At 39.1% G+C, this 18,705-nt stretch overlaps 1 protein-coding gene across 1 annotated transcript in view; it reads left to right on the top strand.

The window, feature by feature from the left end:
* Positions 1–18,705, top strand: part of CACNA2D3 (calcium voltage-gated channel auxiliary subunit alpha2delta 3) — an 889,480-nt gene that overhangs the window by 681,094 nt on the left and 189,681 nt on the right. The window contains exons 14-15 of the mRNA XM_025197140.1: positions 11,681–11,752; positions 12,662–12,742. Coding sequence (XP_025052925.1) covers positions 11,681–11,752; positions 12,662–12,742 — 153 coding nt within the window. The remainder of the gene's footprint in view (positions 1–11,680; positions 11,753–12,661; positions 12,743–18,705) is intronic.

Raw genomic sequence — 18,705 nt, 5'->3', positions numbered from 1 at the left:
TGGGAATAGAAAATTGAAAATTTGCAAAACAGCTATTTTCACTGAAATGCATGACTAGTAATCTTAGCATTTTTATTTAAATGATATAAGAAGCTAAATTTAATCAAATGAAGTACAAAATAATCATGTAGTAAATATTTACATTTGACCCCGTTTTATTGTTCCTTTACTTTCCTGTGTTTCTCATTCTTCATGGAGGCTAATGTTTTTTTCTATTTTTAAAATCTCATCTATAATCAAACCAACCTAGTGACTCTATAATGAAAGTTGCATTGAAATTTGCACTTCAGTCCTTGTATTTCACACTTGAATTACTGAATGTAGTTTCCATATTTTCAACACTGACTCACTCTTCAGCAGCCAATTTTTATTTTCAATATCTTTGTCTTAGATTCACAAATATGACTATATAAACTTTTGAAAAAGGAGCCCTTTTATAAATTGACACTCCCTAATTCTTGTCCCTAAAGAAATATGGTCCCTACAGGCTTTACACTCATACACATGCACACGCACACACATAGTCCTGCGACATTCCAGCTTGGCTTTATATTTAAATACAAAAAGAGCTATTCCTTGTTATGATTATTCCCCATATGGTGCAATAAAAACATGCAACAAAATTGTTATTTATTTTTCTGATGCTGCCAGCTTGTCTCATTGACTCTATCCAGCACAGAAAAGTAGGGAGGCAGAATAGGCTACAGGATGATTTGGGGCTTGCAGTAAAGTGGGCAATAGAGAGGAGGCAGGGGAAACGTGGAAGGCAGCGAAGATAAGTTGGAGAAGTAAAGGGAGCTGTCTACTTCTGTACCAGAGCATCAGGGGAGAGCTGCAGTAGGAAAGTCACAACAGAGTTTACCGGGCTCCTGTGCCACCGCAACTCCAGGCCATTGCAAGCTCCGTAGCACCAGACAGTGTTCCTCACTCCTCCTTCTGTGCTTCCTTCACGAGGCTTCTCTTTCTGCAATTTCTCCCTTAACTCAAACCCCACTTTTTTCATATCTACAAACCACATTCCCTTGGCTCATCTTGGATGTATAACCCATTTTTCTTCCTTGCCCATCCCTACAGCCTATATCCCCATCAGAAGCCTGTACATATGACTGCATTTACATTGTCTATCTACCCTGTAGGGCTTCACATTAGAAGGCTACATCAACTGATTCATGATCTCTACATTACTTTTCTTACACAGTAGATAGACCCCATTGTTTTCTCAGACAGACTGAATGTCGTGGTCTGAGAAATAATCCAGTATAAAAAGAACCCCTGCAAGATGTATGTGGCCTAATGATAGTATTAGAACATCTCTAAGATGATGGCAATTATTGAGAAAAACAACGTTCTCTTTTAAAAAGCTCTGAAAAGTAGGAAATGGAGGCTGAATAGGAACAGCATTATACAAATTAACTTCTGAACTGTGTTCTTTGTGGCTTTGTGCTTTCTATATGCATTTTGTAAATTATTTTAGCAGAAAGCAGGCATCTTGGTATTTCAAATCTAATAACTTTATACATGAATGCTTGTAAAAATGAACTTAAAAAATGGATGAAAAATTTCTGGTAAAACAGACGCAACTCATGTTTTTGAGAAGCAATCTGTAAACTCTGAAAAGTACTAAAAGAACTTTAAGATCTCAAATGTGTTCTCTTTCTGAGGCTTAATTATACTTTATTTTTATAAAAAAACCCTCTGAATTATGCCTTCAAAGTTTGCTTTGATTCAAATTATTTGTATATTGTTTACTTTGTATTCTTTTAATCATCAATAACAATTAGAAAACAAACATGTCTTGTGAAATAAAAAAATACCTCATTGTAACAGACGTTAAAATAGAAGCAGCGCTTTGTATTTCAGCAATCAAAAGGCTACACGAAAAAATATCTGGACTCTGTTATTGTCCTTAACTTAATTATTCTTGCATATCAAAAGACAGACACATACCCTTCCACTTGGAGCTGGCTGCCTGCAGATTTATTATAAGTGTTACACAAGACATGTAAATGAGAATAGCGTGGTTTTGACAATAACAAATGCAGACAGTGGTAGCTTTAGTTTAGAATTATAAGCAAAACACTAGCCTTGGTTATACATTCATTCCTATGGAAAGTGCTTCAGGGACTTATTTCTAAGCTCTTTTTTATTGTACTGAAGACACCTAACAGTTTGATCATTCTTTTCTGTGCATAAGCTTCTGCATTTTTGTTCCAGCACATAGATGTTGGTACCTTGAGTGAGATTAAACATCACTGGTTTGTGTATGTTAGGGGGGTATTTCTTTTTGTCAGAAGAATAAAAAGGGGAAAAGTGGAAGAGTTGAAACCTATATAGAAAATATATATAAAACCTAGAGGAATGTTTTTATGGGATTTTTCAGGAACTGGTGATAGGGGGTCGAGTGAGATACAGACATGACAAAAAGGGAAAAGTGCAGCCGTTAAAACAATAAATGAAATTTCTCTAAGGAGGTTTATTTCCCAGCTATAATACTCATGCTATTGCTAGGCAGCACAGGCCAGTGATTTATTTGAGGGTATAAGCCAGGGAATTTTTTCTCTGCAGATTGCATTTCTTGGTTCTAAACATTCAGTAATTTCTTAGCCAAAGAATGCATTTTTCCTATCCCTACTACATCATTTTTGTGGTTTTCATTATTATTTGCTAAGTATATTATGACATACTACTTAGGGTCATAACTTCAAGGCTCTTATGCAGCTTCCTGCATTAAAAAATCAGTAAACTTCTAGAACAGAATAGCCTTCTAAGGGAAACCACAATCACTGACTGTCTCATTCTTAAATTTCTAGGAGTTAGAAAAAAAAATTAAGTGATAAGATAATTTTAAAACCCTCAGGGTCCACATGAAAAAGAATTAGATTTCTTGACTTTTTTTTTATTCTGTCTTCTAAATGTCATGCAAACTAGCCCTTTAATTGCAGGACCAATAGAATAACTTATCTATTATAAAACAGCCAGACATTTGCTTGTCTATATTAGGAGAAGGCATAGCAAACCTGTGAATTACAACTTTTACGAAACTTCAGCCCAAACTTCAAATAAACTGAAAATAAAGTCTTGCAGTATGTTTTCATATTAGAGCCTTCTCATTCTTAATTTCAATAAGAAGTTGAAACACCGTGAGTTAAGCTAATGTATCTAACCTAGCCCAAACCAAGAAATTCTGTAGGTCTTGTGAAATTTCCAGCTCCAGTTCCGGACTTGAGGGGTTTAAGACAAGCATCTGAAAGTTTGGATTGAACAGGTTTTTGAGGCTTACCCATCATTATTTAAAGTCAAATCTAGATCTAGTCTCCCAGTCAGCCGTTTCCATTATATGGACTAGCTTTGCATAGATAAATTTAAAGTTTCTTCTTATTTAATATGTTACAGTATCAAAATCCCAAACGACTATTCTGAGACAGGATTTTTATAAGAAGGCTTATCTATGCAAATACTCTCAAGTAGTTGCATGTAAGAATGCCATACAATTATTCACTGTAAATGTCAAGACTTCTCTTGATCTACTTTGTTGGCAAACATTAAAGCCAGCTTACAGTTGCTGAAGTCTGGCTGATGAGATGTTGCTTCTTGACCTCAACTGTGATATAATGGAGGTTGGAATGGCTTTCTGGAGAAAGAGAACACATGGACCTAAGGGACATCCTAGATAGAGGCTAAGGTTTTGGAAAAGATCTAAATTCAGGTTCATTGTGTTGCTGTTGTGTAATTAATCAAGAAAACCCCAGGAAGAGATTTTTTTATTTGTAAAACTCTGGGTCAGTGCTCGCTACGAAGTCCGTAGCCTTATACTAAAATAAGAATTTGTGCCTCAGTTGCTGACTCCACCTCTACAAGGAACAACAGAGGGGAACTCAGAATACACCACTAATCCTCTTAACCTGTGTTTTCACATTGGAGACTTGAAGACAGGAAAAAATCTTGTTTCCACAGGTTTCTGAATTCAGGGATGTGTAGTTGGCTGAGGTCATGAGCACCAGGATATGTTGTGCCCATAACGCAAGGAGGGAGGATGGTGTTCAGTCTACTGCATTTGAGGCTTGTTTATGCATTACTAGGGAAGATCTTAGTCAGAGCCAAACCACTGTGAAAGAGGACAGGTCATTTACGTCTGTGGGGACTCCCAGATGCATCCTTTGACTCACATCCTTGCCTGAGGGAATAGGCAGTCAAATTCTCATCCTGACTAGTAGGATAGAGATTATGAGATATTTAGGGACAGATAGACTTAAAGAGAAAGCACAAACTGACTGTTTTAAACTATTTTATCTGTTTATATTGTTTATCCTCGAACCTGTAAAAATGAATTCCCAGGGAATGGATCATTTTGGACATTGACTCTTGGTCTGTATTCTCTGAGAATAAGTGGAGCTAAGTCTTTCCAACTTGCCTCCCTTGTTTCAAAATAAAAGATGAATGGAAGGTTGGAAATCCATTCTCTCTCATTCATTGTTCATTTTCTTCTTTGTGTATTGACACTTAACTTAGGCATCTTTATGATTTATTACTGAAAAAAGCAAATAAGGTGAAGTTGTTACTTTCATTAACCAAAATTAATGCACCTATGATTTCTTTTAGTATAGTCACAAGCCTGGATAATAAGAAGATTATTAAGCTTGCGTTGTTCCTAGAAATACTGTCTGATATGTTTTATGAGGCCATCCTTTTTCTCCTTATTACTTTCCATGGGTGCTGAACAAAACATTTCAGTTTTCTGACAAATAAAAATATTTTTGAATGCAATATCTTAATGGAGTTCCAATTATAATACAAGTTCCAATATTCTGTTTCAAAATGCACATGTCTACACCCAAATAAAATATTGAGGTGTGCTATTTTTTTTTAAACTGGGTTCATAATGATAAAGGAGAAGTCACTTGTTACTTTAGCAGTCAACATGTCCCTCAAATCCAATTCTAATTTTGGAATAAAGTGAAAGATAATAAATGTTCATTCCTACAGCGGTGTTTTCTTAATGTTCACTGTTTGATTAGGAACATTCTTTTTATATTAATTTTCAGTTCTGGTCCCTTTTCCTTTTGGAAAGGAATTTATTTTATTCTGAAGCATCCCACTCTTCCTTGGTGAGGAAATATCCTGCATCACAAGAGAAATTTAAAAGGGAAAAGCTTGTATAGCCATCTGCAGAACTCCTTCTATTGTGTAGCACACAAATGGCCTACCACACATGCAGAGAGATCTTCTGAAGTCAGAGTCTACATGAGTGTAATGCCCCTTCCTGTCACAGGATCCAGGGCCTAAATATTATAGGCCTGGCTATATCTTCTTTATGTAGGAGCTTGTCCTCTATCAAGAAAGTGATTAAGACTCCTTTAATACCTCAAGTAAAGGCAGCATAGAATGTCTTTGAACCTCTATACATGTGCTCCGGGAGTGGGGCATGAGGGGGAGCACTTTATAATTAGAGTAGCTCCAAGAGCCGCTTTAATTAAAATGCCTGGAGCATCTCATGTATCACCATCTCTGCACTTCAAAATGATGGCAAGCTTTAGATAAAAGTGCCCCCGTTACCGTTTTGAAGTGCAGGGACGCTGAGACACAAGACGTGGGAGGCTCCTGGAGCGTGGTAACTGCCACGCTTTAGCAGTCTCAATTAATCAAGTCTCTTTCAATGCACTGGAATTACAGCATGTCAGAGCAGCTTCCCTGCTTATGTATAGGCACCCTTAATATCTCCTTTTCATTATTTCTCTGTAAAATGTGAAAGCATGCCTCCATTTCACCTGGTATTTCATTGATCATTTTGCCAGTAATTAATTGTATCCATTGCCAACCAAAGTCTCTGACTTAATAATTGCTGCCTAAGACATAATTCCTGAATTCCCATTTTTATATGTTCTTGTTTCCTTCTTTTTTCACTAATATTGCAACAAGAAATAGGGAGGGACTTAATTTTAATCTCAAGAGCTAGTGAATAAATCCTTTGGAAATAGAAGAAACTTATGAAATCAAAACAGTCATATACCTTTGCTTAAAACTGTTGCATAGATGCTGTTATTAGCCACTAGAACCAATCAAATATTATTCAGTGAACGCTTGATCAGCTAACTACTGCAATTATTCACTAAAATGCGGGAAGGATTTGCAAAGAGGCCTAAGGAACTTAAGTGCACAACTCCTGGTAGAATTCATTAGGATATTGATGACAAAGTTCCTGAGGGTCCTTTGGAAGGAAAAGTCTTTGAGTAGAGTCGATATCTTTTATTAAACTAACTAAATAATTGCAAAAAAAGTGGTTTTTTGCAACTATCTGGTTGGTCTAATAAAAGACATCACCTCTACCCAAACACTTCACCTGCCTTTTGTGCTCAGACCAACACGGCTAATGCTTGGGTACCTGAGGCTCCTTTGAAAATTCCAGGCTCAAGGAACAACAGCAAAAGTTGGCAAACAAACTCTTTGACACTGAATTTAAGTTATTAAATTGACTTTACTGGTTACATGAATGGCTGAAATATGATCTCCTGAACCCATTTCTATTGCTTTTACTAATACTATAAACTGCCTAATGTCCACTCAAGTGACTTGCTGGGCCTCAGATGTCTTTTAAAAGCATTTGATTTCAGCTTTTTTATTGCTTAAATGTATAGCCAAAAATACACTGTGTTCAAAATATTTTTTGTAAACACTTCAAAGGACATGTTCTTTCCCCAGTTCATGTATGCCTATACCCTCAACTCTTTGAGCTTTCCAGTAGCATTTGTATTTTACTCTTTCTTGAACAGTTTTTGTTTTCTTGTATTTTATAAACACACACAAAATGTAACTAAATGAAATAAGTAAAAATGCAGCAATGCTTTAATGTCAGTTAGAGCCTATGTATGTTAACTGATGTGGTTGGTGCTCCAGGCTTGGAGGGTCACAGGCCTTATGAGGGAAACAAGGAGTTAAGTAGTAGATGAAAGCTGGATTCTCTAATCTAACGCGATGATTCTGAAGTTTCAAAAACCCTTATTCAGCTCTGAAAAAATAGTAGCATGATAGAACAGGGAGATCAAGAAGACATAGTGGTCTATCTGGAGAGGGGAACTGGAAGGAAAATTAAAGCTAAAAAGATGATATCTTTTAGTCATGCCTGTTAATCTAGAGCTGGGGGGGGATCTCAAAGTTTTAGTAAGTCTATTCTTTATTCGTAAACAAAATTGGTCAATCTGTGTTATTTTGCACATTTTTTTAAAGATCCTAACCATGCATGCAGTGAAAGAAATGGTGCTGCGTACATTTTTGCAGGGATACTTCTCATGTCTTGTTGAATATGTGTACCTTACTGGTTCTTGGGCCAAAAATCATAAATCAAGCAGTATTTACCACATCTATACAAAAGCATTAAATTATCACTTTTCACTATGTACGAGAAATTACTATATTACTTAACAGAACACCTGTATAGCACCAGCTAGTATATATTCCTACTGAATGATACTGACAACCAAAAATGGGAAGACAAAATTGATAATTAAATTGAGGTCAGAACATATTCACAGCAGCAGATTAAAATCATGCTGTTTTGGAGTTCAGTCATTCCCAAGGAGCCTCCAATATATATGACTGAAAACTGCATGTATGATAAGAGTGTTGCACTACATTAGTAGATGAATGCCATTCCATATGATTGTCAAAAGCATTTGCAGTAAGTTTTCTTTTCTCTCATGTACATATGACTAAGCTGTCATTTATAGTCTGCATAGAAACATTTATCTGCACATTTGATGGCGAAAAAAAGAATGTTTACCTGTGTTTCTTTGTCGTCTTTGTGTACAGTTTTGCAATGGAAGTATTTATGCATAATAGTTTGTTTATAAACCTATGACATTTTGGCTTTGTCCAGATGAATATAGATGTGTGGTATTTGGTGCCACAAACACGTCTGTGGTGCCACATACTGCACATTCAGGTGGTCCCCGTGCTGCAAGTGAGCAGTTTTTTGGGGGGAGAGGGGCGGGGAGGTTGACCCCTGGATATCCAGGGGTCAAAAAAACCTGTGCAAAAAAACACACAAAGAGGCAGTGTGCACCACTCAAAAACAGAGCTGGGCTAGCTGGAGCCACGTTCCAGGTGCCGGCCAGGCTCCGAGTGGCAGGATCGTTGCTGCTGCAGCCCCGGGAGGCTCCCAGGACACCAGGCAAGGCTGCTGGGGCCAGCCCAGTGCTGGACCCAGCCTCTCCTACCCCATCCAGTGTAAGCTGCCATGCAGCAGAGAGCACATGGCACAGGTGTTCCCTGGGAACAACTAGCAGCGGCACAAAGTGTGCCACTGCTAGCTGTCCCCAGGGACCCAAATGACCATGCTCATGTAGGTGCAGCCCTTGATGCTATTTTGATGGATTTTGAAGTCATCAATCTTGCCTTGTCTACATTTTCTCCCGGAAAGAATGGATTTTCAGTATTTGAATAATTGGTAGGTCTTAGTAATCACACTGTAGTCTTTGAGTTTTTCAATAAATAGTATCACGCAATAGAGGATATAATTACATTTTGGCTTATTCAAGGGCTCGTATTATCTAAATTCCTACATTTGCACAAAAGAACACATTTTAAACAGTTATATCTAATTAAGTGTATACTGGGGATACAAGACATAAATCATAACCTGTTCTATAGATATCAGTGATGTATGTTGATTCCAGGCTTATTAATATCGGCTAAATTTTAGTTATATTATTCTTAAACAAAAACCTTCTCCATTTTTACTTCTCAGAGCACACCAATTTTGTTCAAACAGTTGGAAGATTTTCAACGATCATCATACAGTTCTATTATTTCATATAGCATAACGGATTCAAAGACTTAACAAATATCAGTGTAAAATTCCTAGAGCATTGGTTCCTTTGTAGTTTGCTGACATACTCTAGTGTTAATTATCTCACAGTGGGTGCTGATGGAAATACCCAGTGGCTATCATTCTACTATTTCAAAGTATTTCCGCCAAAACATCATTGCCCAGGGAATCACTCACTAAAATTCCTCAAAGGTTAATTCATTTTATGACAGAAGGACTACAGCTTTAATAAACAAATGACATTCAGCACAAAATAATTGAGTAAGGTGGTGGTTGTGTTCAGTCACTCCACGCAGCCAATCTTTTGCTAATTCCATTATCATGAAAATGGCAACAGCCCATTTGAAACTATCTACCCACCTCAAATGATATGCAAAACATGGACCATAAGCCCACATTTCTACCCCAAACATGAGGTTAGAGCAACTAGCTCCTGCTTCCCCCCCATGTCTTCCTCAGTCTTTATTGATAGATATCACTGTTACACAGAGCATTGTTGTGCTCGTGCTCCAGAGTATATTCTGGGTGTTAGTGACTCTTTCTTCAAAGCTTTCAGCCAAAGTCTGGTCTGGTTTCCTCCATTTTAAGGATGGCATAATTTCAGCAGATATCACTAGCAATTTGTAACTTGACATTCCAGGAAATAAATTGTTTCCAGATATCCTTTGAATCTGAATTGGATGTATAGATTAATAATGTCACACTGATACCTGACAAACACATGCTGTCAGAGTTAAATAACCCTGGGCAATCATACAAAATCTTTGTTTCTCCAAGATGTCACTCCCATAATCAATGGAATGCTTTTTCACTTTTTGATTTACATGTATTCTAGGCCTGTTGGCTGCATCATATCAGCATGCTTGATCATACTACACTGGCCAAAGAGAGTTTTTAGGCTGGTCCAATCATACTTGACTCTGTTTATTACCTCTGTCCCTTTTTGTATATCTAAGTAGATTATTTACTGCTGAACATAAGGCAAGATTTACATTAGGTGTGAGTAAGCACCTCTTCTTATCAAAAACCAAGAGCATGAGTTGGTTCTACTTAATGTTCTTGTCTCTCTCCCTTCAACTGTGAACCTTCTCATTCCCTAAATCCAATGGCCAGAAAATCTTTTTCTCACCCAGGGGATGGTGCTGCATCCCATGGTACACATCTGCTTGGGAGAATGAAACCAGAGAATAATTTGGAAACTATCAGAAGTTAAATATTAAGGTTCTCAATATCCTGTTATTAAAATGATTAGATCAGCAGCAGCCAAAGACTATGACATTTCTGTTTTGCGGATCTGAGCATGCAATAACCATTGCTGACCTGATAAAGGAAGGATTGTACCCAGGAAGGTTTGGTCTGGGAAACAAAAATTGCCAAGATGCCACAAAATATGAGCAAGTATTGAAGTAGTATGGGAAAGGATGCGTCCCAGTATAGTGGTGGCAGCAGTGGAAGGGAGTAGCATAGCTAGTTCATTGCAATTTGCAATAGCAACTGTACCTACAGCTCACCCAAGTGCTTCTTCTGGGGGGTAAGGTTGTTTTCTCCCTCCTTTTGTAAAAATATACATATAACCCGGTGCAAATATTTCATAGAAGTGATCTTTATTGTATCTAAATATTAAGTACTCTTACCAGCTGTGATAGCCTCACTAACCATTAAATGGAATGCAAATTGACAGGTAAAATGCTGCTTTAAACAAAACTCTAACTTCTTGACTGATTTCTCCTTCATATTCTGATGATGGAGACCCTCAAGAGTTGCAAAGTAACATAGCAGTACATGTCTGACCTATGAACTTGAAGTTCTTCATACCCCCTGCATCATGTGATGTGTGACAAAGGCCAGAAGGTGTGAAGACAAAAATCCCTTAGTAATGCTACTCTCCTTTCCAGAATGATAAAGCATTGTGTTTTTCTCTCTGATGGGCCATAAGTCAGGAGACCTATTCTCTTCCCTAACTGAAGAAACCTGATGCACAGAACCATCTGGTTCTTGATGCCACTGACTAGCACAACAACCTGAAACTTGCTGGATGCTAAAGCACCAGAGGTGCTCCTGGGATCCTGGCTGACTGTCATCACCATGTATCTGCACTAGGTGATGGAGATCCTGAGATAAAGCATCTTCACCCATGACCTTTTGCTCTTTGCTGGGAGAAACAGGCAGAGGAAAACATGGCAGAGCTGTTAGTGGGAAGGAAGTAGAACAGAGCTCCTGCTGCTTGGCTGTTACACATGTTGCTTCCATAACTCTCATTTCAGCTCCCAGTATCTCTCTTGGGAGGCTCCAGCAAAGATACCCTGGCCAGGCATCACCCAAAGTGTCAAGGTTGATGTGTGGTGTGGCACTGTTGGGGATGGAGATGGGGGCATGGCTGGATTTGTGTTTTAACATTGAAGAGCTCATTTAAATAGAGGGTATATATAGACGTGCTCTGGGAGGAAAGGGGGGGGCTCTTTAATTAGCGTGGCTTCGAGAGTCATCTTAATTAATGTGCTCAGAGTGTTATGTGTGTCAATGTCACCTCGCTGAAAAACGGTGGTAGGGGTGCTTTCACTACAGCTCATCAAACGAGCTTCAGTTAAAGTGTCCCCACTGCCATTTTTCAGTGCAGGGATGTTGATACATGTGATGCTGGAGTCTGCTGGAGTGCTGTAATTAGCACACTCCAGCAGATTTGATTAATTTAGTCTGCTCCAATGTACTGTAATTACAGCGCTTTGGAGCAGCCTCCCTGCACATGTATAGAAGCCCTGAATGTCTAATCTCAGTTGAAATGAAAAATTTGTCTGTAATTATGACTCACTAATACACAGAAGATTCTTAGAGGTAATATCTATTTCTTTTCAAATATAGCTTGCTGATGATCAGGGATTGGTTTTGATGACTACTGTTGCCATGCCAGTATTTAGTAAGCAAAATGAGACTGTAAGTATTCAAATTATATTACTACCATGTGATACTCTACTGACTACAATGAAAGTTAGCAACTTCCAGGAGCCTAATGGGATTTTGGCCTGCTTGGGGTTCTTTTTTGTCATGGTTGTTGTTATTATTATTGCTGTGATTGCTATTTTATTAGCCATTTGCATGTTAGAATAAAATTAACAGATGGTAGATATCTTTATGTACAAAAAATTAGTCTAGAAACCCTGTAGGTACCAAAATTAAAGGTTAATGCCGGTATGATTAGGAGAGAATCACCCAGATGATAAATGTGATCCAGTGCTATTAGTTCCATCTGTGTTCTTACTTCTACATTACCATCCTTGCACCAAGAAATCTATATCCATTCTCACTTTCAAATTCACTCGCTTTCATCAGAAATATCCAGTGCATTAGCAAAGTACACAGATGTGTTTATATGTAGTTATATCTTTCTTGTTTTAAAACCTGATAAATTATTAAAGGTAATTATGTGCACTTCTCCCTTTAATGTTTAATCTTTCTCTCGTGACTACCTAATGGCAGTATAAATTGGGAAAGAAGAGGATAAGTCACATTTTTATCTGTAGCTTTTCATATTAAAGCTATTTCACATGTAGAAGTGTTTAATTGAGGGGCTCTTTATCTCCTGAAACTTCACCTTCTTCCTTGTTTTCATTTGCAGTATAAGGAAAGGAAGCTATGGGGCGCAGGGGGGGAAGAGGGTAGTGACCAGATTAGCTATAACCATTCAGTAGATTTTTAGATAGTATGTAGAATTAGGTTGTTATCTGTTCACTTCAGTATAGTTTCGGTGAAGTGAAAGCAGTTGTTGATGGCATGCGTTGTTTTGACAGTGAGTGTTTACCCTTCTGAGTGATCTGTGCTTTTTTCATTTTCGTTTTCAAACAGAGATCGAAAGGGATTCTTCTGGGTGTGGTTGGCACGGATGTACCAGTTAAAGAACTTTTAAAGACAATTCCAAAATATAAGGTAATTCTCATACAATTTCAAATTTAATATACAGTATAGAATGAATTAACAATATCTTACAATTATTTAGCATCCAATTTGTCAATGAAAGTTAATGACAGAATCAAAAATGGAATCCAGGACACACATTCCATACAAAATGATTTTAAGGCAAATCCTTAGTAGCACTTTTTACCTCACTGATTTTTGTCCTGGGAGTCCTAGCTTTGTTGCTTTAATGATTCACTCCAAATTTCAGGTGTCAGTTAATTTGTGTTATAGCATTCTGAATTGTGCAAGCTTTTATACTCTACCAGTTAATATTCACAGATTCACAGAAGTTTACGGCTGGAAGGGATTCATTAAAGACTGAATTTAATAAAATCACCAACATGATTCCATTCTAAAGAATCTCTCACAAAATAATCAGAAATACATTTCAAAGATCTTTACGGAGGTACTAATTCAGTTATTAACATGACTTCCAGCACTGCTTAATTCTTATTGTCCTGAATCTCCTATGTCCTGAGTTAATCCTGAACACTGAGTAAAACCAGTGCTATCTTTCATAGACTTGTTACAGCCTGCTGAGACAGCTTACTGCCATCGTCTTTCTTGTTTGATGTATTTTAGGTGTTCCCTGATACTTTAGTTTTGCAAAATTATAGTTGACTCTTACAAAAAAAATCTTGAAAAAGAACTATGAATAAAATAGGTCAGGCAGAATAAATGGTCTGATCCTGAATCATTTGTAAATTTGTAAAAATATGTTTCGGATTAATGCAAAGGTGGTGATACTTTTCAGTTAAGCTAGATATAGTACATTATTAATTCAGCAGTTCTCTACCTCTGATATGCTATATTATAATCATGTTTCAGTCACAAATGAAAATTAAATTTATGGTTTCACCCTAATCTTAAATTGTTTTTTTTTTTTTTTTTTTTTTTGCAACAGAATAACCAAGTAATTTGACACCAGAGGCAACCTCTGCTCAGGATAAATCCATTAATGGAGTAGCAAAGTACAGCATGTAATAATTGTATTGACAGAGCTACGTGATGCTGCGTGCATGTCAGGGGGAATCCCTGTGTGCCGAGTGCTTCACTAAGCTGGTGATGCTGTTTCTACTTTGGGGAGATGAAATGAGGTGGTAGGCACTTTATATCTCACTGCAGTATTCCCTATATTGGGACATGGTAGGCATGCTCATAGTTGACAGATTGATCCTGAGATGTTGTCTTCTCAAAGAACAAGAAGCAGGGTAGCAGTTACAAAGTATAGGTATAGATGGGTAGAGACAGCTTATTTGTCTTGGGCTATTTGAATCCAGCCCTCTGGGTTAACTCAGAAAGGGAAAACTATTGGAGAGGTGTAACGAAAGGGGTGACATAATGGGCAGGCTACGAAATGATCTGAGGTGAATATTGCATTTATCAAAGCGAGAAAGAAAGATGTTTCAGTAATCAATATGCAAGATGATAAGAACCGGACAGTTTTTTCTGTGTGGGCAGATAGGAAAGGCCCTAGCGTAGGATCATAGAAAAGCAGGGCTGAGAGGGACCTTTGAAGGTCATCTAGTCTCAACCCCCTAATTGAGGCAGGATCATCCCTATCCAAACCATCCCATTCAAATCCTTGTCTAACCTGTTACTAAAACTACACAATCAACCCTGACACACAGTTACAAACATAGGTGATGCGTGCCTCCCAAGGCTCAGGGGGCACAGTGATCACCCACAGGCAGTGTCACCACCAGGGGTGTGGCAGAGGCAAGCGGAGACCACCCACAAGCAGCCACGCTGACGTCGGCAGCGAAGGCAGGCCAAGCAGGGATGGTCCACAGGCAGCCGCAGCGGTGTCGGCAGTGGGGGGAGTCCCCCCCTGCAGCTGGAGGCTAAGCCTGGAAATGCCAGCAGCACTTCTTGGGGGGTGGGGGGGAGAGGGTACCAGCACTCCACCTGCCCCCCCTGCCCGTCACCTAAGCCGAGAGCATTCACTCTCAAGGGGGGCACCAACACTTTCAGGGGGTGCACGTACACCCCCTATGTGTCGCCTGCGGCTACAAGGGATAGCACTCTAACCTGAGAGAGGTAAAGGAGGGAGACAATGGTGGTCAGTGTTATGCTGCTGCAAGTGTCATTAAAATGTATTTGAGAGATCTAAGGAAGACAGCCATGCCCTTTGCTGCAGAGGAAGACAAAAGCCCCTACACTCTGTACCACTGTGACCATGAAATAAAATTCCTTTCTGATCCCAAAGGTGATGATTTGTCTGACCCTGAGGGTCAAGATCCTCTAACTAGGTATCTCTGAGTTTTAGTTCTGGCACACCTGATTCAAAATCCCCAGTGTTGGCTGTAGCCAATATGCAGTGCCTCTGAGGAACAAGCTTCTGACATATGTAGCAACAGGAAGGGGAAATAAATTCCTTCCTGGCCCTGTGTGACAACTAGCAAAGTCCAGAAGCATGGGAAATACCAAACACTCTCCATTATGCTCTGCAAATGGGGATAACAAACATAACTCCACGCATCACACCCTCTTTATGGACAGTCAGAACTCCCTTTTCTATACCACCTCAATTACTTCTCAGCTCCTTGATTCTTCTTTCATAACTAATCCAGTTGTAGAGCTCTGCTTCATTCTGCTGCTGAATATGGTCATCTCCGATATCCATCTGCTTTAGGTTGCAGAGCTCTTCTCATTATTATAATGGAGAGTCCACAGCTTCTGTAGGCAGTCTGTTCCACGGCCGCACTATTCTAACAGTTAAGAACCTTTTCCTGATATGCAGTTTAAACCTAACTGGCTATAACTTCGAGCTGTAGGTCCACATCCTGCATCAGTGGAAAAAAGGCAGTCTTCCTCTTCTTTACGGCAGACCTTCACATATTTGAAGACTGGTATCACATCCTCTTTTAATTACCACTTCTACAACTGGAATATGCCTATTTCTTTCAATCTCTCCTCAACATAGAGGTTATATGGAAATAGTATGCAAAATTTAGGAATATCTTGGATTTGTGAACCTAGAAAGAGATAGGTGTTGAAAAGAAGTCCCCTTGTTATGGGCCTGAGTAGCAGGTGTTTGTGTGCACAGCGATGAAAAGAAGAGCTAGCAGGAAAAGGTTAATTGGGAAACTATAAGGAGCTTTGTTTTAATTGTACTGGATTTTAAAGACAGTTTGATTCTATTCAAACAGCATTTGTTCCTCATTCTAAAAATTAGAATTGTCATTAAAATGTGCACTTTATACCACTATGTAGTATAGTGTGACAAAAGATTATTGCAACAGGCACTGACTACCATGCAGTGCAGTTAAAGCAGCAAAATGGTTTGACTTATAACTCCCATTTTCAGGCTGTACAGGCATGTCGCATCTTACGCAGGGGTTAGGTTCTGAGGTCAGCGCGTAAGGCGAAAATCGTGTATAGTCAAATCGCCAGCAATCTGACTAGTGGTGACTGCCTCTGCCTCCAAAACCTCCTGCCGCCACCACGGAGCCGTGCTTGGAGCTGTGTGGCTGGAGGCAGTGGCACAGCACGGAGTGGTGGGGGGGATGGCTGTGTGCCGCCGGGCCACCACCACGCTGCCAAAACCTCCCGCCACTGCTGCAAACTCAAGCCCCACCCCCCATTCCACCCCACGTACAGTTGAATTCGCGCAAGTTAAATGCGCGTATGAGGCGACTGTACTGTAGTATGCAAAACATCTTTCCTCTAGTGGTGGAGCATGGCTATCGATAGAATCCATTCATGCAGATGCAATGTATACTTTGTTTCATTTATTTGATAACTTTGGCATGAGGATGAGATTTCTGAAAACCTAAAATTCTGTTAGCTTGGATGAGATGGAATTTGGGCAGAGAAATATGGATAATCACAATGAGTTATCCCCATCAGTATTTGTGCTGGTAAAACTTCCATTGATTTCAATGGGCTTTTGTGCTGAATAAGGACAGTGAGATTTAACTCTAAATGTATTTAGTTTTTACATGATGCTGCAGTCACACCAAATTTCTTTCTTTTTGAAACAGTCTATCAGTTTGCAAGAGATCCCTTATATTTAAAATAGTGGGTACTGAAAGCAATAGTATCTTTCCAAACAGAAGTAACATTTTAAGTACAAACAGCATCTGTCTTCAAGTACTGTACAAACCACAATGAGGTACTATATTTGGAGACATATAGTACCAAAACTATATACTTAGGACAGATAAATATTTTTTCTAAAGTGTACCACCCACATTTATTTCCTTACCTGGCTTTCATTGTTTGGACTTCAGTCCACAATTATCAACAAAGACAATTATGATTTAGATCTGATATTTAATTAGATAAAAGTTCACTTGTCATAATGTAATAGGCAAAATATGGACAAGATGGCTGTGTTTCTTCTTGCTATATGAAGAAATGCCAAGAGCCTATCACCTTCTATTACCCTTTACTAAAGCTTATTGCAACTACTAATTTATGAAGCAATCTTTTCTATAGCAGATACAGTTGAATATATCTGATCATTCTTAGAGAGATACAGCATAAATTGCAATCAGATATGAGCTCTCTCTGATGGAGCTATAATGTCATGTTGAGTTTTATCTTTTTAGTAAATTACAAAAATCTTCAAACATGCTCTTCTGGTTATTTCTGTGAGAAATGGGTCTGACTTCAGAACATTGACATTTTTACCCAGGTCATTTTGTGCCAGACATATTTTCAAGAGTCAGTTCATCAAAGTACTTAATATATGCATCCATTTTTAGTAAGGACTTAATTTTGCATTTAAATTTAAGCATATGCTTAAGTGCATTGGTAAATGAATTCGCTGAATGAGAGCCTTGCTAGAGGAGACTTTTTTTAACATGTACAAAGCACTTCAAAAGCAGCAAAAAAATAAAGCTAACTGGCAAATCAAGAGGCTTAAGTTTTGCAAGATACCTACAATATACATAGATATCTGAGCATAGAAACATTCATAATAAGTAATTTTAGAAAGGTATGAAATGTGCAAACATGATTTGCAAGATAAATCCAGAATTTCAAATAGGAATCCATAATGTTAAAAACATTCTGACCTGTTATGGCTTTTTTGAGTCCTTTGCAACAGAAGAATTGCTATATTATTTTTCTGTAGTCAAAAAGAGAGTGAAAACAAAGCTAGAATTTTCCAAAGAGTGCCTGGAGTCTTTCAAGGAGTGCCTTGGGTCTAAAAAGGTTGAAACCACTGTGTTACAGTATAGTAGCTCAGAGTTAAAATAACTCACTGAAAAAAAGAATAGTGATTTCTCTCACACACGCGCGCGCGCGCGCGCACACCCCATATATATATACGTACATATATACATAAATGTATATATGCACATATATGTGTATATGCAAATACTGTATATACACACTATGGCCGTGTCTAGACGAGCACGCATGTGCCTCTTGCTCCGCCTCAAACCCCTTTGAGGCGGGGGAACAGGCACATGCAGGAACAAAAAAACCTTTCCTGCACTGCAAACTTGCAGCGCAGGGAGAAAATTAGACCCCTATCCAGGAGTCTAAAAAAATCGATGTTTAAAAAAGCAGTGCAGGGCATGGTCCCTGACCGTGCCCTGAGGCAACTGGAGGCTGGGTCCTCCATGGAGATGCTCTGTCTGCCAGAGCGTCTCTATGGTTGGCCTTAGCCCTGGTTCTGAAACACGTGGCTGGCCAGGCCACATGTTTCAGCACCAGGGCTCCGATGCCGGTGAGTAAGGGGTCGGGGGGCTGGAGAAGGAGGGAGGGGACCATGGGGGGGGCCCCATCCCCCAAGCCCCCCTGATCCCTGCCCCCCCACCCCATAGTTTAAAGAAACAAATAAAAAAACCCCTGCACTTACCTGTCATCTGGCTGCCATCTGCCTGACTGGGGCCCCGCTCACACAGTGCGGGGCAGGGTGACAGCCCCAGTGGCCCCAGCCTGGGCCCTGCTGCCCCCCTGTGCTGCCCTGGGGGGGT

This window comes from Alligator sinensis, unplaced genomic scaffold (assembly GCF_000455745.1).
Source record: "Alligator sinensis unplaced genomic scaffold, ASM45574v1 scaffold391_1, whole genome shotgun sequence".
Classification (NCBI taxonomy): domain Eukaryota; kingdom Metazoa; phylum Chordata; order Crocodylia; family Alligatoridae; genus Alligator; species Alligator sinensis.
The sequence above is the reverse complement of the archived record's forward strand: the minus strand, read 5'-3'. Positions and strand labels throughout refer to the sequence as shown.